Here is a 25,619-nt window from a genome sequence, read left to right on the forward strand (position 1 = left end):
GTAGATCATGACTGTATGGAGGATGTATAAGGTCTTCCCAATGACATTTCAGCAGAGTACGCAAAACAACCTTGACAATATAAAGAAATATTGTAGTCTAGCACAGTTCCTTTTATTTCACACCAATCCTTAGACTCACAGTTGGAGTACTCACCACCTTTATCACATCTTATTTCTGACTCTTTCAAAGTGAACTGATTTTCGGCAGCCTCTGACATATATCTTAACAAATAGGTTATACAAAAATGAGTGAAATCATCTAATACACTCATGTAGTACCTACATCCATTAAATGTTGGGAAATCAATCTCTCCACACAGATCAGTATTTATTATTTCAAGTGTTCTTATAGCTCTTTCTCTCACAATAGAAAATGGTTTTATTGTCAGTTTTACTCTCACACTAGTTTCACACAATGTTTCTGCTGCACATAAATTATTAAAAAAAATAATAAATAAATTCTTTAGGAAAGAAAGTCTTCATTGGGCAAAAACATGCTGTACGGATAATATGTGACGCTAACCCACGATCTTAGTGTAGACGTCTGTTTAAGGAGTTGGGCATTCTGACTACTGCTTTACAATACAGTTATTCTCTCATGAAGTTTGTTGTAAATAATCCACTACAGTTAAAAAGCGACAAAGATGTACATAATTACAACACCAGAAGGAAAAATTAAATTCATTTCTCCACAATAAGGAGTAGTCAGAACGAGAAGGGGTGCACAATGCAGCAACAAAAAGTTTTGGTCACTTGCCTAGTAATATAAAATGTCTGACAGACAGCAAAGTAAAATTTGAAAACAAACTAAGAAAGTTTCCCCCTGACAATTCCTCCTATTCTGTAGAAGAATTTCTATTACTTCAATGTGTAAAGGATGATGCGTAGGACTTACTAACTCACAACATCTGCATTTTTTTTTTCTTTTTTGGAAAAAAGCCACATTTAGAAATGTTCAGAATCAACCATATGTACAAATTAATTTGAGATGTGAATGTAAAATGACTCGTTCCACATCATTATGATCTATCATGCAAAAGGATCCATAGGCAATGTGCGAACTAACTAACGAATTAATTAGGAGCTCCACTGCACAGTTTTTTGCTCACTGAAGTATAGCTTGTGTGTGGATGACTTAGCTTCTTATGTCATTCTTGTTTTTCTTCCTCTGGCAGTAATGATTGCCTTCCTGGTTTGTCACTTTATTCAACCAATTTCTTGATTTTGGTCCTTCTAAAATAAGCATTTTACCTTTATAAATTTGAAAATAATATTCATTGAAGACAACTGTGTAATCTTTTGCAGAGCTAGCATTCAGAGACATCAGATTTTGGCTAAGTTCAGGAACATGCAAATCACCTTCAGAATACAGTTTTAATCTGCTGTTCCTACTCTCTTAGTTGATCCACCTTGTTTGGCAACTTTCACAACACCACCCTTGTCTTTCACATTTGTTAACTTGGCCACGTCATTACAAATATATCATCAACATGCACAATCAATAACCATGAACATTTATTCCTTCTGGTTAGCTTCTTCTGAAATCTATTTTTGTTGCATTCATATGAAATACTTGCAGTGTTCTCTTCCTTTCTTCTTCATTAATGTCTTCTTTCTTGTTCTTTTCAATGACTTCTCTCTTCTTCTCTTCAACAATATATCCCTCCTTGTTTTCTTGAGTGGTTTCCTCTTTACTGTCGCATGGCATAGCTGCACGGTCTGAGGCACCTTGCCATGGTTTTTGCAGTTGCCCTCATTGGAGGTTCGAATCCTCCACCGTGTTCACTTTATTTGAATATTGTAAAACACACACTGATTAAACAACATGATTTTTATTAACTTTTTCGTATATATAGACTACACATAAAGACAACATTCTTATTACCCCCACAGATAACTCACATTCAGTGTTTAGCTATCATTGCCAGCCTTTGACATACAGCAAACACTGTGTTTTACCAACTTTTCCACACTTATGTTTTGGCTGTACTTCCTTGCACGCACTATATGATAGTTATGCTTTCTCATATTCATTACGGCAAGCACAGTAAGATCTAGCAGTCCTGCAGTAGATGCTAAGAAGCAGACCATTCATTCACCTGAGGCAATTTCAAAGACTTTCAATGATCAAAAACAACATCACTGATAACCAAATGTACAGGTTTCCTAAACATTGGTTAGGAAGCTTTCTTTGGAGAAAGGCAATACAACACATAGCTGTAAAATGCATGCTACAACATTAACAGTTTTCAGGGGATGGAAACTACATCAGCACACAGTTATAAAAGGTTAGCACACTGGACTCTCATTCAGGAGGATGGTTCAAACCTGCCACTATTTCCCTAAATCGCTTCCAGCAAATGCCAGGATGGTTCCTTTGAAAGGGGATGGCCGACTTCCTTCCCCATCCTTCTTGATCTTAAAATTTTCAAATTTTTTGATTTAAATTATGTCTTAGAGCACAATGATCTTGTAAACTCCACCTACAGGCCCTGACAGGCCTACCAGTACCAACCAACCACTGTGCCTTGCCTTGCCAACAGTGTCAATGGTTGCCATATGGAGCAGCATGGCTTCAGCACATTGCTCACCCGACTGTTGTTAGTTTTCGTGTCCTGCAGCCACTACTACTCAGTCAAGTTGCTTCTCAACTGACATCATGAGGGTCCTCCAATCTTGATGTAAATCAAATCTACACAGACAAATATTGCCACACATTGCTGTTTATTAGCACACTGTTGCCAATTAAATGTTTGATTTTTAAATGGACACTGGTTAAAACATTTCAAAAATGAAACTTCGCTTGCCCAGAATATTGTGATTTAAAAAGTGATTTTGTTTATGTCATTACAGATGAACTTTTCCTGATTGTTATGGTATCATTAAACATTTATAGAGATTCAATAGTGCATGCAGAAGGGTCAAGACATTTAACTACAGATCAAATTACAGTTCTCTTGAACATGACACTAGAGTATTAGAGATTATCTCCCTTTTTATCTTTATATGAATATCTGAGTACAGGTTACCCACATAAGCAATGCCATGACACCCCATGTTGAAATTAATAGTTTCAATATAACACCTGTTGATAAGGAAGTCACCTGACATCAATGTCATTCACTTGAATTTGACATAACACAGCTTATCCTATAAGTGGTAATGAGTTCAGAAAATTTGAAGACTATGCCAACTATTTACCTGAGGAATATTACATGATATAATTCAAAATCTTGGCTGTTATTTGAAAAGATACGGTATCCAAGGAGGGAACCACTCACCAATAAATGAAAAGTTTAGCTGTAGATAAGGAGATATTTGAGATGTCTCAACACATTAGCTCTTCTTTTGACAAACTAGCATTCTCCAGAGCACACATACATATGCCAATGTGTCCAATACCTTCACTGCTCAAAGCTTCCTCTATAAGGTGAATGTTTGTCTTACCTTATACTATTGTTTGACAATTGCATATGATTCAAAACTTGGAATCTAGATAGACATTCATCCACATGTATGTGGAATACTGTCTAAAATTATTCTGAATGTCTCTCACTTTCAGATCTTGGGCATACCAAATGAGCTGGTATGCACTTACCTTTCCAGGAACCACATCATTATCACGAACAAAAAATTCTGTAGCTAATTACAAAGTTTAAGAACATTAGTATGAGATCAGGATAAATTACTGTGAAATTACATATAGGGGTTGGACAAAAATACAAAAACACCAAAAACACAACACATTACCATGCCTGATACAATGTAGGAAACCTGATGGCATTCAACACAGACTACAGTTGTCTCAGAATAGATAAAAACACAGGTTCTGTATGGTTTTAAAGGGAATCTTATACCATTCTTCCAGCAAAATAGTGGCAAGTTCAGGTAATGATGACAGAGGTGGATATCGATTATGCAGCGTTCTCTCCAATGTAAACCACAAATCTCCATAATATTGAGCTATACTATGATGGTCAGGGGATATGCAACAGTTCATCCCTGTGCTCACAAAACTGGTTATGGACTATGCAAGCTGTGTGAACAGGGGCCCTGTCTCCTTGGAACACAGCATCACCATTGGGGAACAAACAAGGTACATTGGAATCCAGTTGATCAGCCAAAATGGTCACATGATTCTTGGCAGTAAAATGATGTTGCAGAGTAATGACCACTGTGGAATAACACAATATGGCTACCCAAATCACGTCTGAACCACTGTCATGTTTCACATTTGGGATGTAAACTCAGCCATTAGTTGCAAATATTGTGAAACAACACCCATCTGACCAAATGATTCTTCCAGTGCTCCATAGTCCAAATTTTATGGCTTGAGCATAACTTTTTCCTGTCACCAACATTCGCATCACTGGTAAGTTGTTTTGGAATTCCAGCTCACCTTCAATTCCAAGCTTATGGAACTCCCCTCAAGTTTTTTTGGTGCTGACAGGGTTCACGAGTGTGATACTCAGTTCTGCAGTGATTTTTGCAGCTGTCATCCTCTTACTTCTTGTCACAATCCTTTTCAACGACCATTCATCACACTCACTCAAACACACTTTCTTCCATGGTGTTTTTCTGCTTTTCCTATATGCACTAGGAACCTTCAATACTGCACCTCTTGAAACATCCAGCACTTCAGCTCCCGTGGTTGCAGAAGCAACCACCATACAAGCATCAACAATTTTCCCACATTTGAATTCAATTAACCCCAACATGATGCACTGGCAATATACAGAACACTGTTCTGACCATGACTGACACTTGTAGCATGTTGAGCACATCACACACGAGCCACTCATTGTCAAATACAACAGCAAAAGCTGCAGGCTTGGCTAAAAACTGCAATTATGTTCAAGCATGCAATTCCCACAGTGCTTCCATGTTTTTGTCCAACCCCTGTATATTTTAGACACAGAATAGCTTCATGGCCAGGCAGTGCATCAGTTTTACTGAATTACCAGTAGCATTGACCACAAATGTTACACGGTAAGACTTTACGGAACAACAACACAAAGGATAACACATGTCGGATTCAGTCACCATCGAATACTTATACAGTGTCATTCTTCTCTCATGCTATTTAACAAATGAATGGAAAAGAGAGATGATGGTGCCATGCACATTCTGTCTTACACCTCAAAGCAAGTCAAAATGCATTCCAGCAGGGGCAGATGTATTGATTTTGAAGTAACAAGAACAAATGCAAAATCAAACACTAACAAAGGAGCCCACTGGAAAATCAGTCTGTTTCAAAAAGAAAAGGAAATACAAAAATCTTTACAGCAGATTTTTTTTAAAGCTTTTGTTTTAGTGGCTAGAATAATGATGTTATTGTAGTTATGTGCAGAGTTATCAAAATATAATACTAAGTATATTAACTTTGTCAGTTTTTTTATCACTGAAAATTACATGACAATAAATCATCACCTAATAAATCGTGTAACGGTGATTCATTGCATACCAAATGTCTAATGGTTGTGTGGGGTATAGCACATAACAAGCATGTTATACAGTTTCCTTTGAGCAATCAGGACATGGAGCTTGTTCTTCTCTCAACAGTAGTTCATCTCTTCTGCTCTGCCTTTAAGCATTATTAGTAAGCATCCCTAGCAATACCACAATGTGATGAAAAAATGTTTCTACATAGTCCTTTACAGTCTAATGTTCATCATGAAAGTAAGTGGTACAAGGGACATTCAATAATTAGCAACACATTTTTTTCCTCAACCTGTTTCAATTCAAAAAATGCACAATTTGTTGTGAGACATCATGGAATACTCCCACTTCAGCCCCTATAGTTTTACGAAGTTATGATAGGTGGCGGCACTGTACATAGCCTTCAGACTGGTACCCGCAACAGAAATGCATCGACTTTCTTTTGGCGAAAAACCAAAGCATCAAAGATAATCACAGGTGATTGCAGAATGTCTACGGAGACCTGGCAATGAACAAAAGCCGGTGAGTTGCTGGATAAGGCACCTGTCATCATCACAATGTCATGAAACCCATCTGATCTTCCACATGCCTGCTGGCTGCCCACAGTTATAACTCCTGCAATGTTGGAACGTGTGGTCACTCACTCAAGGTGAACAACTCAAAGTTGTGTGCCTGATGAGTTCCTCACTGCCTCACAGAAGACCATGAAGAGCAGCGAAGGACCATCTATGTGGAATTTCTTGCACGTAACAAGGCTGAGCATGACAATTTTTCGTCGGCAACTAAACATGGGTTCATTACTTTGAATCTGAAACAAAATGGCAAACCACGAGGTGGCACCACACCACCTCTACTCCAAATAAAAAGTTCAAAGCCACACCCTCAGCTAGTAGAGTTATGACAAAAATCTTATGGGATTCTGAAGGGTCATTCTGTTTGATGTCCTCCCTCACAATGCAACAGTCAACTCTGAAATGTATGTGCCATCCCCAGGAAACTGAAGAAACAACTTCAGCATATTCATCACCACAAAAAATGCAAATAAATTTCTCCTTTTCCATGACAACATAAGGCCTCACGCAATTCTGTGCACCCTCTCACAAAACTTCATTGGACTCTTCTTCCTCATCCACCTCACAGTTCAGGTCTCATACCTTCCGACTTACATATGTTTGGCCTAATGAAGGATGCACTCCGTGAGCAGTAGTACGTGGATGATGAGGAGCTTATTGATGTAGCACGACTAGTAGAGTTGTACCGTGTGGGCATATAGGCCCTCCCAGTTATGTGGCATAAAGCTGTCCCATTCAATGGATATTATATTGAAAAATATGATTTTGAAGCCAATGGAGTCAGGAATAATATGGTGTATTGGACTCCTGCATAAAACTAACTTGCTTTCAGAAAAAAGGTGTGTTGCATTACTTATTGAATGCCTCTCGTAATATAGCCTAAATTTCATTTAACCTAAACATATAAAAATTTTTGAATACCACTTACAAATGATTCTACACTGAGATACATACATGAAAGCAAGTTAAAATTATTATAAGTTGATACAATTACAGTTCAGAAACAAAAGCATATTTTAGAACAAAACTTTTTGTTAATGTCATGACTTCCTTTTCCACTGGGCCCCTCAAATGTGAAAAGTCAGTAGTCCACAAACGAGATTAAATAATTTCTAGCCTGCTACACAATTAATGCCATTGGCCAAAGCAAGCTATACTCCAATATGCAACTAAAAATTTCATGCAACTGCTTCACTGATACATGCCAACACACTGCACAAGTACTGCAGTTATCAGACAGATAAACACAAAAAAGACAGGATGTGCTTTTTGTTTACATAGAAGAGACAAGCTTCAATAACTTCATAACAGCTTATTTGACAAAGTAAGTAACTTACTCAGAGTCAGTCCGACTCCCTATTACTAACTTGATATGGCAGCTGAGATAAAATATGTCAATATGAGCAATTCATCCTCTTCAACATTGCTGTTGTTTCCAGTAACACAAAACTTTATGTGAAACAGTTCTCACATGCCCACAGAAATTGTTCCTCAACCTAATAAATCACAACGATAATGGAATAATATGCTGTAGGTGCCTGCTGCAAGCACAATATATACCAATAACTCTTGAAATTACCATGGATTTGTGAATATCTACAACAAACAAATGAAGAAACTCACATAATCCCATGTTATATCAATACACAAAAATACTTCCTGATATTTAAAACACCTAAACCCATTAATTTACTTATACACTTTGTGTTTACCAAATGCAACAAAAAGATATTTCTGCAGTTTTTCAAATAAGATAGAACAGCTCGAATGCTTGTTAGAATGGCTCTCAGTTAGGCTGTATTGGTACAGTATATGGACAAAATGAACTCTTGTTACCTGCTTTTGACACCAACAGAACAAATTGTCAAAAAAATTGCCCTTGCATATTGCATACTTTTATTCTGTTGTCTATCTTTTAACCACACAGTAAGTATTTTGTTTTAAGGGGTAACAATTCTTATTACTGAAATGGTAAGGAATCATTTTAAAGGTCACCAGAGACATGAGCATTACTATTAAAATTAAATAAAGTCCACTAATTCCATGGCTATAATATCACGAGAACACACAATGGAATACAATAACTCAACAAGAAAACTGCATTGCTACATAAGTTACAGTAACTGTCAAACAAATAATTTCCATCTTTCTAACTATTTAGTTCAATCATGATGAATGCTCAGCGAACGCTGTCTCTCTTTTAGTACCTGAATCAATTCCTCCCACATATCACCTAGCATCACACTACAGAAAGGCTCAAAAATATGGAACTGATGCAATGATACAATAAAAGAAACCTAAATTCTGTTTCTTGGACATGAAAAATTACTTCACAGACATGCATTGAAGAGAGTTAATGTAAATTACTACACTATATGTAATACTATAAATAATATACTGTTAGTCTCAACAATGATAAGTTGAATTTTTTTTAATTTAAAATGCTAAGTTATTTTATTAAGATGTAAAAGGTCTCACTGGGACAAAGCAAATAGTACATTTGTAGTTCACTAATGCAGATGATGATTAGCACCTATTTCTGCAAGACTATGACCAAAATTCAAACAAATCATTCACAAGCGTTTTCAATTTTAGTAAAAGCTGTAATGTCTTTCCTACTAACCTGTATGGGTAAAGACTGACAGAAAAACAACGGTGATGTGATGGCTATAAGCTTCTGTGGAGAGTTCAATGGAGGGATCATTACTTGACTGGGCAACAGGCAGCAGTCATCTGAAACAAAATCGCACACATTGTAACTCGGAGGACAGCGCATGTTAATGATTAGTGCACAACTGTGGGTTGCTTACAAGAAGTAAGGAAGAAAGATTAGGGAGCAGCAACCTGTCGTAGCAAGGTCAATAACTGTGGAGCAGCAAGTCTTACTGGACTATGATTGGGGATGGAAATAAGCCACATCTCTTTTTCTCCCACAGGAACCATCTATGTGGAAGTTCAGGGGTTGAAGTCATATTATCAATGTTGTAATTAGATGTGGATCACAATATCTAATCAAACAAATGGAATTGCGCCCTGAATAATTTAAGGAAACAACAGAAAATCTACATCTGGAAGGCCAAATGAGAATATGAATCCCACTCCTCCAAAATACTCAGGAGAGTATTCTTGTGATGATGAAATGAAGGTGGAACTGATTTATAAATACACTGTTATGTCACTGAAATAATCATACATCCCAAAACAACATGTCCAAGGCAACATACACCCTGAAATAACATGTCCAAGGTGACAATAATATAGTCTTAGCTAACATGCCATTCGACTGTCATACTTCCACATCTCTGCAGCACTCAACAATACAGCAACTCAAACCAGAATGCTAATTTTCTTTTCCAGCATTCCCTGAGTAAAAACGTGAACAGAACTGAGTGAAAGTGTTCACAGACTAACAAAATTTTGTTTTTGAGATCACTCTATCATTCACTCAAATTATGTCAGTATCATAAAAAACATGCACACCTGAAATCCCCTGAAGTGAAATCAGATGCCACCAATATACATGCTTTCAAAATCTCACAATTATGTTGCAGAGGTAGGTCAAAGATAAATAGATGACGAACATGTGAAAAGAAGGATATATGGATCAAAAATGGAAAGAAATGGTTAAAGGGACTAGAAGAAGCAAATAGTGCAGGTGAAGAACTGAATCAACAAAGACTATTAAATCACACTATAAAAAACATTGAGAATGCTACAAAATAGATGAACAATATGCACGAGAAGGGAGGAAATAAACAATGAAACATGGAAAAGGGTGTGGAATCTACAAGAACATGGCACAAATAAGGAGGAGTCATAGAAAAAAAAATCAGACAACAATTGGAGACATAACTTCAAGCTACCACACAGCAATTATTATAAATGAAGCACATGCTGCGGAGCAAGATTTCCCTGCTGAAGTTTTTCTTTGATGGTGCTGGAGGACAAAACCAGATGACTTACAAACAAAAGTACATCAACAGATAATTTTAATACATCAAAAGCTACAACAATTATGGCACCAAAAATGTAAAGTACCCACATGAATTGTTAATAAAAGGATATTTGGACAAGTTACAAGAAAAACTATTAGTAGAGGTCAGTGGCATACAATGTACTTAATCTTGCAGTTTACAGCGACCAAGTGGCAGAACAGAAGTGTATTTGACCTTTCAGTCCAACGGTGGGGCATGTTATATACAGTTTCTAAAACAGAACTCTTGTTGAAGCAAAACCTTAGTATCACAGAATGATACAATAATCAGTGGAGCCTTCTTTGAAGTATCACATTCAGTATTTCTTACAGAAAGTACACAGAGGTTATGTCTTCGTATTCTGCCAATGACGAGGGTTTTTGCTTTTGCAAAAGCTCATATATGAGGATGATGGGGAAGGAAATTGGCAGTGTCCTTTTCAAAGCAACCATCCTAGCATGTACCTTAAGTAAGTTAAAGAAACCACACAAAAACCTAATTTTTAATGGTGAGACAGGGATATTAACTGTGTCCTCAAGAATACTAGTCCAGTGACTTACCACTGTGTCATTTCACTTGGTTTTCAGGCAGAAACAGTTTGCTGATGTCTTCATTATAGGAATAACCTCCAGTGTCACTGACACTAAAACGGGAAAGCTTGTTTTCGCTCTACTATATCTTATGGTATCATTTTATTGGGTCAGCCTCACGTATTCCCAAAAAGTAGATTTTTTTTCACAAAAGATCAGGCAGACTGAACTAAGGAGTCAGTTCAAACACTTGATGCACATCATTGTTCACATGATTCAGAATTATTCCTGTGCATATATACCTCCACAGTATTTGTGATTAATAATATGGACTCATTGAAAAGAAAATTCAGCATTCACTCGAACACTAGACAGATAAAAACCTTAATCTGTGATAACACTAACTTAACCACTGTACAGAAAGCATACATTACTATGGAAGCTTAATTTTGGATAGTCTTCCAGCAGAACATAATACAAGTAGAAAATGCCAAATTTTCAAATCTAAGTTGAAATACTTCCTCTTGGCAAACTAATTTTAATCTATACAGTAGTTAAACACACTTGTTTTTAGTAATTTGCTGTAATGTGTTATTTACTTATTCAAACTACCATGAACCATTTTTTTTAATTTTTCATTTTTATGAACTTTTTGTGACTTAGGTATTGATTTGTTCAATGACATAGTAGCTTTGGCTCACATGGGCCCTTGGAACCTTAAAAGATAAATAAACCGGGAGACTTTTGGAAATGTGAATTATATTAGAAATAAAGAACCATTAAAGAATGCTTGTAAGATTCAGTTTTTCAGGGTACATATTTAGAAGCAATCAAACAGCTAGGACTCGGAAGTTTAATGCAGAATTGTTCAATCAACGCATTACTGTAAACAAATACTTCACTATGTCCTATGCAATACAGCAAACATTCTCTTGCAAATTTACTGCACAAGCTGGAAAAGTGATTTACAATTAAAACTAAGTAAAGAATATTGAACACCCTATAAAGAGATAACAACAGAAAGTGAGAGACATTGGTACAACTGATCTGGTAAGAGACATAACAATAAAGAATATGATCACATAAACCCATAAGGTTTCAAAATGTGCCTCGAATAAAGTAACAAAACATTGTATTAAAAAGTAAGATTACAATATATTCCATAATATGCCATATCTTTGAGTGCACTAAATTAGTAGTTGTTTCAGTGACGGAAACCATGAGATGTTAAGATGTGTTAATAATCACTGGGTCAATGTGACGCTGAAAAATACATCAGCACACGAAGTAGAATAAGAAAAACTGAACTACTGTGCTACTCCACAAATGGCATGTATTGTCTCCATGAAAACAGCAGTTCATATAGTCAACACGATTAAATCTTACAAAATACAATATTTTGCAGTGCTCTGCTGTTTCATCCACCAAAAAAAATAAAAAATTAAAAAAATAAAAAAAATAAAAAAATAAAAATGAAACTCTATACCTGCAAAATTTCATTAATTTGTTCATTTTGAACACTGTTTCTTCTTTTTCTAACAACTAATAAAATATATCTTAAGTTCACTAATGTTTAGCAAACAAAGGTGCTACTACATAAACAATAACAACAGAAAGGTAAGCATCAATGTAACAGATTTTTTTCAACATGACAGGTTTCAAACAATAAAATATTGCCCATTGGTCTCATATAATGTCTTTGTTCTGTCTAATTCCAATCTAGTTCATTGCACATATTTAAGTTATCCATCTTGTTAAAGATATAATGAAAGTATAAATACACAGGAATTCCACAAAATAAACTGAATTCTAACTTGCTCAAACAAGACTGTGTTCGTCACCTTGCTGAGTTATATATTTAAGGTATTTATGTTTTTTTTGTTGTTTTTTTTTATACTTATAAATGAAACACAAGCTTGTGAATTTCTGATTATATTTATTAAATTATGAAATGAGCTTCAGCTAATGATATGAAGGAAATAACAAGATTATGTGTGTCAACTGTACAACAGATTTTGCCAAGTAAAACTTTATATAAAAAAGAAATATTTTCAGAATACAGCAGTGAATGAACCTGGCAATAGCATTTTGAGTACACATTTAATGAGGTGAAAATATATTCTGTAAATGTTGGTATTTGGTAAATAAAAACAAACTAAGTTAAAATATAATACAAACAGAATTTCCCAACTTAAATCATTCTAATATTTAATACAGCATGTATCCCACTGATTTTGTCATAGTCACATTTTTTTTTTTTTTTCAAAACTTTTATGAGTATTTTAACTCATCTACAACCAGAAAGGTAGAACTTTTGAACAAAGTAATTAAGTAAAAACACATTATGAGATAAATTCAACAACTATTATTTTGTATTGAAAGTTATTTACTTACTGCATGTACTCAACGTGATTAATAACAATTTCTTTTAAAAATATTTCTCTAGATTCTGCATCGAGCAATGGCTCTGATTTGTCCATCACATTTCTTACAAATTAAAAACAACTTAACACTGAACTTTAGAAACTGTATAACTCACTCCTTATTCTGGATTATTTAATTCTGTCACAGTACAAATATGAGGAATCTCTACATGCTGGCAATCAGATAAATATTTCACAACCCCACTGAAGTACTTCAGCATCTATTTCAGAACAGCCCATCTTCCTTCTTCACACACATTTGTGTCATTCATAACACCATGCTGTAGTGCATCACTTGGCAAATTTACATGAATTATATCACCTGTATTTCTATGACGACTTGGTTCATTCACTGTAATGAACACTTCTGAAGTCAAACTTTCAGTTTTGCGGACATCTGCTATAAAGCATTCCTCAACACTTCCTTTCTGTTCACTGTGTGGTACAGGAGCTCCTGGTGTAAAGACATCATCATCATCATCATCATCATCACCACTTTTTGTTAACTTTTCATTGTTTATTTTTCCAGTTTTCATTTCTTCTTCACCCTTTCCACTTTCATTACTAGTTCTGTTGCCACCACCACCACCACCACCACCACAAACATTAGGCTGATCATCTGGAATATCTTTCATATTATTTCTTGTATCAGCATCCTCTGAAGCAGATGAATCCATCTGAGGAATTTCACTTTCGAGGTTATTTACTCCTTTGCTTTGATTTAACTGTACAGTCTGGTCACTGTCAAGTTTCTTCACAGAGTCAGGAAAGAACTGTTCACTAGGACTGAAAGGTGTATCAACTGTCACCAGCTGCAGGTAACTGCCAAACGAATTCATTTCAGGCAAACCAACAAATGATTCCTCTCGTGAAAGGTTTGAATGTTTCTCATGGTTCTCACTGAAATTGTTATCTGGGATCACAGTATCTTTCAGGGATATTGCATCATTATCTTTCGATTCCAAATTTTCACCAGCACTTTCAGTAACAAGTGAGGGACTATGCCTTGAGCCAGACTTGACATCCTCTTTTATAGGTAAAACATTAGTTTGTGGTGTTTTGTCTATTAGGTCTGTAGGACTTTCAGAAAATAAATCAGCAGTCTTTTGCATGTTTTTACTACTAGAGGGAGAGGTAACACACTGAGGCTGCACTGGGATGCTGTACAATGAAATTGAAACCTGCCTGTCTCCATTATCACATCCTGACTGAGACAAATGTGGTTCATGAAATAAATTTTCATCTTTTGGCTGAACATGTGCAGTTCGTGTCTGAAAATTTGGTGCCAAATGGGAATTACTGCCTTTACAGTTTTTTAGTGGTGGTCTGAGAGATTCTTTTTTCTTACAACATTTCATGTTGAGAAGGAGTACAATAACAGCTACCCAAATGGCAAAAGCAACTATCTCATAAACCAAAAATGATGTGGCATTCCAGTCACCATGGGCAAAAGCAGTCCAAAGAAGTGGAACCAATATGAACCAATGAAAAAACGAGTACACACCACACAGAATGGGTAGCAATAACACAATCATGACGTCTTCCTTCAATTTTTCTGTTGTGTTTGACACTGAACTATCACATTTCTGTTGTGCAGAGTCCATTATAGCAGTTAAACAGCATCACATGACCTTCAGAATTACTATTACAAAAGTATTATTAAATATACTTTTGACTAAATTTGATAAGCAATTGGAACAGTAGACAGAGAAAACCTTCCGTAGAACACCAAAGCACTAACTAAATGTCACCGTTACTCCTTCAAAGAGAAGTTCCTCTACAACAGGAAATACCACCTCTGTTATCACATGATGCGATATGATATGATGCGATAAAATGACCGAACTTCCTGGCAATCGTTCTAAATACTCATGCTAAGGTGTCATGACTTCAATGAGATCAACTACAATTTAAGGCCCATTTAAAAAACCTATGGCAACATAACAATAGGAATTTCATGGATATGAAAATTATACTAAACACGTATCTTGCAGGTAATTTCAACTTACTTTTGTGAATTATCTGCTAACTTTTAACTTGTCAGTAGTTCACAATTTATTTTATTAGCATTAAGGATAAAATGCCAGTGCTAATCAGTGGTCCAATTAAGAAAACTGAAATCAGCAATTTATACATACTTACTGTCAGAAATGAACACGAAAAATGAGTTTATAGGTGATAACTAATAACTAAACAATCAAATAAACTAATGATACACACAGTTAAAAAAACAATAAAATTAGAAACAAAGGCCCACAGTACAGCCAGTTCACTGCAGAGGAAGCTTCTAAGATTTTAAAGACCACAGAATCAGCACAACTGTATTCCTAAATACCAACAATAAATAAAAATAAGATTTACTCTGAGACACACTTTTCTATAGCCTATATTGAGTAGCGTAGGATATAGAAAAGTTCCTCCATGTAATTAGTGTTATGTTTCACTAAGTACCCCTACCCCTCTCAGATGAATTAATATAAATAAGAAAATAATATGTTTTTCATCACACATACTATGAACAGAAAAGAGCTTATTCCATGATGTTACATTGTCTTTGATGGCCAATCTATAAAATAATTCTACTTCCTGAAGGACAAACAATTAGGTGGCTTTCTCTTCCAATATATCTCACAAAACTCAGTTTAACCTAATGCTCCTACCTGATTTATGCATAAGCAATTCTATTTTTTTTTAAACTTTGGCTACTTTGTAAAATGGCTAAATTGTTAAACACATTATTATTATATAAAGAAGATGTTATAACATATGAACATAGTGAATAAGCCACACTAATGTAGACACAGTTACCTCAAACATATACTGACCACTCCGAAACAGTTTGGATACACATTTCACTTATAAAAATAATTAAGTGGTAAGGAAAAACTGCAAACTTACCTATGAGATTTTCATCAGGTTCCGTATTCTGTATCAAGCGTGACAATAATTTAAATAATAACGCCAAAACATCGAGATTCTCCGCGCTACGTACAAAGACTGGCAGGCAACTCTGTCTCAACAGGCCCCAAATTCTAATTATCACCAGGAGTTCACGAAGTGTATTTAGTGCTTTGTAATCACGTAATAATTCATACTGCAAAGAACAACAATAATAAAGTAGAAATATGAAACATGCAGTGTCATAGAAGAGAAACTAGAGATGGTATAACAGAATTTAGGTGGTTTTGCATAATATTGGAGAGTATAGATGCCAGTAAACATTAAAGATCCTGATTATATATTCTGCCAACATGAAATTACTACTTAGAGTTCAATCACTCCAGTTTTCAGGAAAGAATTGCCTGTGGTCTTTATCCTGAAACTTTTCTCATGTTTGGCTTATTAAATTATAACAACTGGACTAGTACTAGATGTTTAAAGTGTTGTTATTCTACATAAATGTATGGATGGAAGTTTCACCAGTCCTATCCACAAAATCAATCCAAAAAATCACTTTATTTCACCCCTGTCTGCTGGCAACCACTGATTCAAAAGTTTGGAAACCATTGTCATTTGTGCGGCATAAATATTTGTTTGTTTAATTATATGTTCAAATATTTCATCTGTGATAAAAAGTCAATAAAAAACTTCAACTTTGTTACAATTTTGCCCATTTTTATTACTCAGATTGGTACCATGGGCACTCATAAAATGCACAATGTTTGGCTAGTTACACTGAGAATCAAACCACATACTTTGATCACTTATTGAACCATCAGTCAAATTATCACTGTCAAATGATGGTAATCATATTACACAGAGACATTTACATTTAATGTAATTTTCTGGGCTATTATGCTGTGGATAAATGGATTTCACCTTCAAACCAAACATTTTGTCCCCATCTGCAGAGGATATTTTCAGGGGGGATTGTAGTTTCTTTAAATGTCTGATCCACACCCTGGCTCACTACTGACAACAGCAAAATTCTGCCTCCACATCGTTCAGGACAGTGGTGTGACGTCAGATGTTTTAAATGTGCGACTGCAATAGGCCACTGTTGACTGCCATCATCCACTGTTGCTATCATCCCATGGTGGAAGACCGGTTCACATCTTCTTCGGCACTGGAATCCAAACATTATTCAATTTCACACCCTCCTCCTTCCCACTGGAATTATAGGTTGTTTTACAATCTCTATGGCCTCTCTGTATAATCTTTCATGGTATCCACTTGCAGCTGCTAGTACTTGAGTGCTATCAAAATTAATGTGGTGATCTCCTGGCTAAAAAGCATGTCGCACAACAGCTGATCTATCAGTCTCCCCTCTTCAGCAATTGCCCTTGCACTCATCTAGTCATTTTCTTACTGTTCTTCTTGTAGTACCCACTACACCTCCCCACAACTACGCGGAATCGTATAAATTCTGCTTTTTCTGGTGGTTGGCAAGTATAATTAGCCAATTTTAGGTGATCTTGTATCATCCGAGTGGGTTTGTAGATTCCCACGATGTTCCTCTTTCCCAAGATTTTTCCTACGCTCTCAGTAACTTCCTTAATGAAAGGCAGGAAAACTTTTGATTTCACCAGTGCTTGAGCATTGCTACGATTTCTACACAATGGCCTTAATGCTCTTTTCACCTCAGCGAATTAATAACCATTCTTTAGTAATGCATTGGTGAGATGTTTTAATTCTGCGTCAAGCAGCTCTACTTCTGAGATTTTCCTTGCTCTACCTGCCGACATTTTTTTTATGCCTCACTTTTGTTGTGTGTGGTGGTTCGAATCCCAGTGTAGGTAATGGTCTGCTTGCTTGGGTTTTTGGTAAATCGTGTGGCCCAAGATACCACCTTCTTCCTTGAAAACTAGCATATCAAGAAAACGCAATCTTCTGCCTGTGTTCTCCTCCATGATAAAGTGAATCTTCAAATTTATCCAGTTGAGGTGTTTGTGGAAATGACCCAGTTCCTTCCTGACACACTGCCACAAAACAAACATCATCCACATACTGGAACCAAATATTCGGTTTCTTCTTTGCAGTTTCCAATGCTTGCTTATCAAATTTTTCCATAAAGTAGTGTGCTATAACTCGGCTTAGCGGGCTCCTCATAGTGACACCATCCATCTGTTCATAGAACTCATTGCTCCATTTGAAATACGTGATTGATTTAAACAGTCCTGCAACATCGGGAGGAAAAATTTGATTCAGCTGTTGCAACACTTTATTGAAAGGAACCATAATGAATAGTGATACCATATCAAAACTGACTAATACGTATTCCAGCTGTACCACTATGCCATTTAATTTACTGATAAAATGTGCTGAATTCTTTATGTTAGAATCCGTTTGGCCCACATATGGTAATAATAACATTGTCAACATTCAAACCAGAGCTGCTTAATGCAGAATAAAAACATCTCACCAATACATTACTCAAGAATGGTTATTTGTTCGCTGAGGTGAAAAGAGCATTAAGACCACCATGTAGAAATCATACAAATGCTCAAACACCGGTGAAATCAAAAGTTTTCCTGCCCTTTATTAAGGAAGTTACTGACCGCATAGGAAAAATCTTGAAAAAGATGAACATCATGGTAATCAACAAACTCACCCGGAAGATACAAGATCACCAAAAAGGGGCCAAGGAGGCTTACCTACCACTGGAAAAAGCAGGAATTTATAGGATTCCGTATAGTTGGGGGGGAAGTGTGCCAGGGTACTACAAGAAGAATAGTCAAAAACTGACTAGATGAACACGAGGGCATTCGCAAAAGAGAGGAGATTGACAGATCAGCTGCTGCGGAACATGCTTTGCAGCCAGGAGCCCGCCACACTCATTTTGCTAGGACTCAAGTACTGGGCAGCCACAAGCGGATACCATGTAAGATTATACAGAGAGGCCACAGAGATTGTAAAACAACCCTGAAATTCCAGTAGGAAGGAGGAGGGTGTGAAACTAAATGATGTTTGGATTTCAGTGCCAAAGATGATGTGTACTGGTCTTCCACCAAGGGGTGATAGCAACAGCGGACGACAACAGTCGACAGTGGTCAACTGTGGTCGCACATTCATAACGTGACATCACACCATGGCGCAGAAGCATGTGTAAGTTTAATTTTGCTGTCATCAGTAGCAAGCCAGGGTGTGAATCAGACATTCAAAGAAGCTACTACACCCCTTGAAAATATCCTCTCTGCAGATGGTGGCGAAATGTTGGGGTTTTCAGGTGAAATCCATTCGAACATGGCATAATAGCCCATAAAATTTTATTATTTGTGAGATTTCCAGCCATGAAAGTTTACATTTTACAAATATGGAGACATTAATGTGTTACAAATAATGCACTCGATGTAGCACTGTCTTCCCTTCCTGACATGTTTGCTACAATGGCCAACAAAGTTTTTAGAAAATATCACTCTGAAACTAACCCCTCCTTGCAGAACTGTGGCTTTTTTTAACTGGTCTTCTCTTGGAGGTTGTCCTCTTACCATAAAATGCCCATTTATACACCAACTCAACAACTGTCAAGTGGTGCACCTACGTTTTTTTACTTACCCAGCTAGGCAGCAACTGCCAAGCGAATTTTTTCCACAGTAACATATGTGTGCTATGTGGCATATTTGCCACATGGGACACAGATGTTACCGTGGAAAAAATTTGTTGTTGAATGAGTTGCTGCCCTGGCAAGTGCACCATTAAGTGCCCATTTATACACTGACACAAAACACATCAAGTGGCCACCTGCATGAGGGACTGTCACCTTAAAAGCCTCAAAGCATAGTAAAAGCAGCTCTGCACTCAAAATGTTAAGTTTTTGAAAAGGTTGCTTTATTTGCTATCCTGTGATTATGTTCACAAGTTAACATGACAATGTGACAAAATGTGTCAATGAAGTTGAACATTTGACACAGGTAAATAAGGTTTTAATACAACAGTAATGAAATGGAGATAAAGCTACCCTCCCTGTTTACCTTTCCCCTGTTGCTTCATAATTTGGGTTGTGAGTAACTGAATCCACTTTCCCTTCTTCCCCTTTTTTCCCCTCTCTCCTCCCTGACAAAAGAACAAAGTTCCGAAAGCTAGGATACGTAAATTTTCTGTTCTGTTTTGTGTGTCTATCAGCTGTACTGAGCTGAGGTAAGCACTGGCCAGCCCCTCTATCTCTTTGTTAGTAAATGTACTGAGATGTCATTTTAGCTATGGTATAGTGAACAATGTAGCAAATTTTCTGATGTACACAACAGATTTCACATTTGTAGCTGCTGAGTTATGGCACCTTTACAGTTTTTCTGTGGCACTGGCAGGAGCCTTCTAAGAACACTTCAACAACAGAACAAGTGTGGAACTTCATCAAATAGTTACAAGATAATCTCCAAGTGTTCTGTTAAGAAAGTCTGTAATTATCCATGCGAAATGGGTGAGACTGTCATGCAGGTTACCACATGGATTGCCTATCTCCATTGGTACATCTTCCAGTACCTGTTGAAGCGCATCTGTTAAGTATTGTAGACACTTTAGAATCTTGTCAATGGAACAAGGACAATTTATGTGATTCTTGGAAAGTCTGCACCACTTGTTGATAGACGCAGTTATTTCCCAAATTCTCTCAGCACTTCAAACTGACAAGTAGTGAATATTGCGTGGATTGATTTGCCCATGATTGGCAAAGATGCTTCATCTGTGAAGAAAATCTTGCACAGTAACAGCACACCACTTTGTAGTTTCCACAGATACCATTTGGAGAACTGCAATCAATTTTGAAGCTCATTGGGATGAAGCTGTTGATGGTGTGCAACAAGGAAGGAATGTATATGTTCCAAGCTGCCTGATTGTGACATGTGAGTTGTGTGCTACCACTGCTACAATACTAGCTGCATTTTTACCCCATCAGTACCATTCTTTGTCACAGGCATATTTTATTCTTCACATTTCCCACTCCTTCTTTCGTTTGTAATGTTTGCAAAGACAGGCTGTTGGGGTGTGATGAAACAAGGATACCTTTTAGCATACACTTACAGCACTGCTCATTTGCCACAAACAAAAACCATAGTCACCTTCTGGACTGTCATATACACTGTGGAAGTCTGAATAGCTTTATGAGCAAGTTGTCTGATCGCTACAGCAGCAGAGTGGACACTGATGTGCTTCTAGAATGTACCAGAATTACACATCTGCTTACATTTGGTACAGCAGGGCAGATGTTTATAGATACCTTCCACTGAAGGAAGGGCAGTAGTTTGGGACACTATTAACTTTGTTACCATTTGATCAAGTTCCATGCAAGTTATATCAAAGTTCTCTTCAAAGGCTCTTTCCAAAACCACAGAAATATATGTATATATAGTTCCATTAAAAATAAGTCAGTTCCTCCATTTCAGCAGCTATAAACAGCTGCACCAGACTGGTCTTTGGACTGGAGACCACAAAAACAGCAAAAATTAAAAATTAGTTGCATTTGTAGATAGGAAGTTAACTGCCCATCCATTATAAACGACTGATTTCAATTTTGTATCCCCCCCCCCCCCCCCACACACACACACACACACAAATATAGTGCAATATACACTACTGGCCATCAAAACTGCTACACCACGAAGATGACGTGCTACAGACATGAAATTTAACAGACAGGACGAAGATGCTGTGCTATGCAAATGATTAGCTTTTCAGAGCATTCACACAAGGTTGGCGCTGGTGGCTACACCTACAACGTGCTGACATGAGAAAAGTTTCCAACCGATTTCTCATACACAAATAGCAGTTGAGCGGCGTTGCCTGGTGAAACGTTGTTGTGATGCCTCATGTAAGCAGGAGAAATGCATACCATCACGTTTCCGACTTTGATAAAGGTTGGATAGTAGCCTCTTGCGATTGCGGTTTATCGTATGGCAACATCGCTGCTCGTGTTGGTCGAGTTCCACTGACTGTTAGCAGAATATGGAATCGGTGGGTACAGGAGGGTAATACGGAACACTGTGCTGGATCCCAACGGTCTCGTATCACTAGCAGTCGAGATGACAGGCATCTTATCCGCATGGCTGTAACGGATCGTGCAGCCACGTCTCGATCCCCGAGTCAACAGATGGGGACGTTTACAAAACAACAACCATCTGCACGAACAGTTCAACGATGTTTGCAGCAGCATGGACTATCAGCTCGGAGACCATGGCTGCGGTTACCCTTGACGCTGCATCACAGACAGGAGCGCCTGCGATGGTGTACTCAACGACGAACCTGAGTGCATGAATGGCAAAACGTCATTTTTTCAGATGAATTCAGGTTCTGTTTACAGTATCATGATGGTCGCATCCGTGTTTGGCAACATCGTGGTGAACGCACGTTGGAAGCGTGTATTCGTCATTGCCATACCGGCGTATCACCCGGCGTGGTGGTATGGGGTGCCATTGGTTATGCATTTCAGTCGCCTCTTGTTCGCACTGACGGCACTTTGAAGAGTGGAAGTTACATTTCGGATGTGTTACGACCCGTGGGTCTACCCTTCATTCAGTCCCTGCGAAACCCTACATTTCAGCAGGATAACGCACGACCGCATGTTGCAGATCCTGTTTGGGCCTTTCTGGATACAGAAAATGTTCGACTGCTGCCCTGGCCAGCACATTCTCCAGATCTCTCACCAATTGAAAATGTCTGGTCAATGGTGGCCGACAACTGGCTCGTCACAATACACCAGTCACTACTCTTGATGAACTGTGGTATCGTGTTGAAGCTGCATGGGCAGCTGTACCTGTACACGTCATCCAAGCTCTGTTTGACTCAATGCCGAGGCGTATCAAGGTCGTTATTACGGCCAGAGGTGGTTGTTATGGGTACTGATTTCTCAGGATCTATGCACCCAAATTGCATGAAAATGTAATCGCATGTCAGTTCTAGTATAATATATTTGTCCAATGAATACCCATTTATCATCTGCATTTTTTCTTGGTGTAGCAATTTTAATGGTCAATAGTGTATACAAGACATGAAATGCCTGCACTTTTGATTGGAACCAGATTGTGTACATAAACTCTTAGACAATCCTTGGAGAGTGTGCACACACTGAATTTTTTGCTGTGTGAACACCAATTCATGGAAAACTGCTGCTGCAGGGGTCAAGTTTCATGGGCAACAGCGTGTTAACGGCAGAGATTGCCTTCGACTATTATGATGAGCCAAAGCAGATATACAGCAACAAAATGCATCATCTCACTGCTTCCAAATTGTAGCTGAATGGTTTAGGGAACACTTCAAAAATATGAAGTTGTATGTGTGGCCCCAATGTCATATGATCTCAATCCAACCAACCACATGTGAGACATAGACAGGGATGTGCACTCCTTGCACCCAGCTCTGAAACATGTTATTTCAGTCATGAATTGGTGTTGCAAACTTTAAAAAAAAGTGATGGTGGGAATCAGTGCGAAAAGTGGCTAATTTTATTCAAATATTGACTTCCATAGCATATTACATTATAAATATGAATTAATATTACATGAAATACTCACATTATAAACTTTTATTTTATGATATTTTACTTTAAATGAAATGTGGAATAATTTCTCATTACTGTCAACAGTTTTATATACTTACACCAGAGCCTTTGTTTGAGGCCTGTCGTTGCTCTGGCAGCCTTGCTAAAAGATTAAGTGCTAAATCTGCTACCCACTGAATTAGCTGTTGCAGTGATTGCAGTGTGCTAGGTTCAACAGTGAACTCCTTTGCTTCCAAATGTAGCAAAACTTTATCAACATCCGTTATTGATTCAGTCATGACATCTGGAAGAAGAGAAACTGAGTAAAATATTTGAAGTTATTAACGCTATTTCACTTTCTCATTCAATGGAATACAGGAGTACTGCCACACAGATAAGGCTTTATACAATTCATGTCTCAATCAGCACATTATTTCACCCCAAAATATTTACTTCTGTGGAGCTTATTGACTATTTTTATCAATAGCAAAACATCAGTGTGAAAATGTACTATGCAGGCACAATAACTCTGCACTTGAGCTGCTGTGAGTGATGCAAACACAATATCCCTCCCCCTCTCTTCACACACACACACACACACACACACACACACACACACACACACACACACACACACACACACACACACACACTCTCTCTCTCTCTCTCTCTCTCTCTCTCTCTCTCTCTATCATTTTTCTTCAGGAAGTATATTCTTTTTAACCCATCATTTATTAGTTATGTGTATGTGTTTTACCTACTGGTATCATTATTCCCTAAAACAGAAGACCTGTGCCCACTTAAGTCTGCTGCTGTCATTTTATCTGAATATACTCCATGCATCCAAAAACTCCCAATACATATTTTATTTCTGGCATATAAGCACCATCAGCACAGCAACTATAGTGGCAGTTTAACTCAACAACTGTAAACATCAGATGTGTATTGATCACAGTTGTGAGCACACAGTGTGGATGTGCAGCTGTTGTGTGTCAACACTGTTTTATCACAAATTGCAATGAAGCAACACCTGTAAATCATATGTGTTATACACATTCTCCAGTATGTTTTGAAGAAGAGAAAAGTGTATGCAGAGTTTGTCACACACACCTTGACTCCTAAACAAAAACGTCAATGCATGGATGGCTGCTGCAACTTGATTGAAACGTGCAAGGTGAACAATTTGTTTCCATGAAAATCATTGCAGATGACGAGACTTGGTGTTATCAACATTAATCTACCACAAAATGACAAAGAGCAAAAATTCACATGAAGGGTCAACAGGGATAAGATAACCAACATTCAAGCCAATGTGAGACACAAGTTGAACAACATCTCAAAGAATAATTTTTCTAAGAATTTCACATTGTTGTATGAATGTTCCATGCATTGAGCTCAAGTGTGTGGGGTAGGAGTGGCATATATGTGGAACACTTGAGGCATTAAAACCATCATAACTGTTCTCTACTTTTTATTAACTATTATTATTATTATTATTATTATTATTATTATTATTATTATTTATTAATCTCAACATTGTCTGAACTGATGGGGTAAAATGCACCCTATTAAAATATGTTGCACTGAAATTTCTAAGCCATGAGTACAACAAAATGGAGAGAATTTCTACCAGAGCAAAAAGCTATGCATGACAGGTGTATGTCCTACACAAAGGTGAATGAGTTTGACTGAATCCTGTCTCTGAGAGTTATGATAGGAACATCATAGTTTAGGCATTTCTTTTGCTGTCCTTGTCCCTCGTCTGCAGTCAATATTCTGCCCACTGATGCATGATCCTCTGGATCAACAATAAGTTACTAACCCTCTGGCAGATAGTACTTTCTTCAACTTTGTCAAACATAGAGACCTCTTATTATCAGATCTTAATTATTTTCTTATCCCTATGTGGACACACATCCAGCAAAATACAACCCCCACCTGTTCCTGCTGTTGAAGCAGTGAGCCCTCTGTGTCCTGGACCATTTCTCTGCTAGGTAAATTAGCAGAATGACTTGAAGAGAGTGCTAAGGGAATAGAAGTAGATGAGAAATTTCTACCCTTTGCTATGCTTTACCTGCTTCAGTGTCTTCAGCATCATATACAAATGAACATTGTTTACTGCAAATGTATGTCACAGTTGGCAACTCAAGACACAAATGGGGAAACTCACTTGGCACACACTATAAATTATGATAAACCCCTAATGGCTGTTTAACATATTTACACTGAGGTGACAATAGTCGTGGGATACCTCCCAACATCATGTCAGACCT

The 25,619-nt window shown here is 37.3% G+C and overlaps 1 protein-coding gene across 3 annotated transcripts in view; it reads right to left on the reverse strand.

Annotated features, from left to right (window-relative positions):
- LOC124721309 (mediator of RNA polymerase II transcription subunit 16) overlaps positions 1-25,619 on the reverse strand; it is a 295,303-nt gene that overhangs the window by 24,433 nt on the left and 245,251 nt on the right. The window contains exons 12-15 of one of the 3 annotated variants that reach the window (XM_047246222.1): positions 23,466-23,650; positions 15,837-16,032; positions 8,635-8,744; positions 7,518-7,607 (exon numbers count right to left, since the gene is read on the reverse strand). In XM_047246222.1, coding sequence (XP_047102178.1) covers positions 7,587-7,607; positions 8,635-8,744; positions 15,837-16,032; positions 23,466-23,650 — 512 coding nt within the window. In that variant the 3' untranslated portion in view covers positions 7,518-7,586. Of the gene's footprint in view, positions 1-7,517; positions 7,608-8,634; positions 8,745-15,836; positions 16,033-23,465; positions 23,651-25,619 lie in introns of those variants that run through there. The other 2 variants (XM_047246221.1, XM_047246223.1) reach the window with 2 other exon arrangements.

This window comes from Schistocerca piceifrons, chromosome X (genome assembly GCF_021461385.2).
Source record: "Schistocerca piceifrons isolate TAMUIC-IGC-003096 chromosome X, iqSchPice1.1, whole genome shotgun sequence".
Classification (NCBI taxonomy): domain Eukaryota; kingdom Metazoa; phylum Arthropoda; class Insecta; order Orthoptera; family Acrididae; genus Schistocerca; species Schistocerca piceifrons.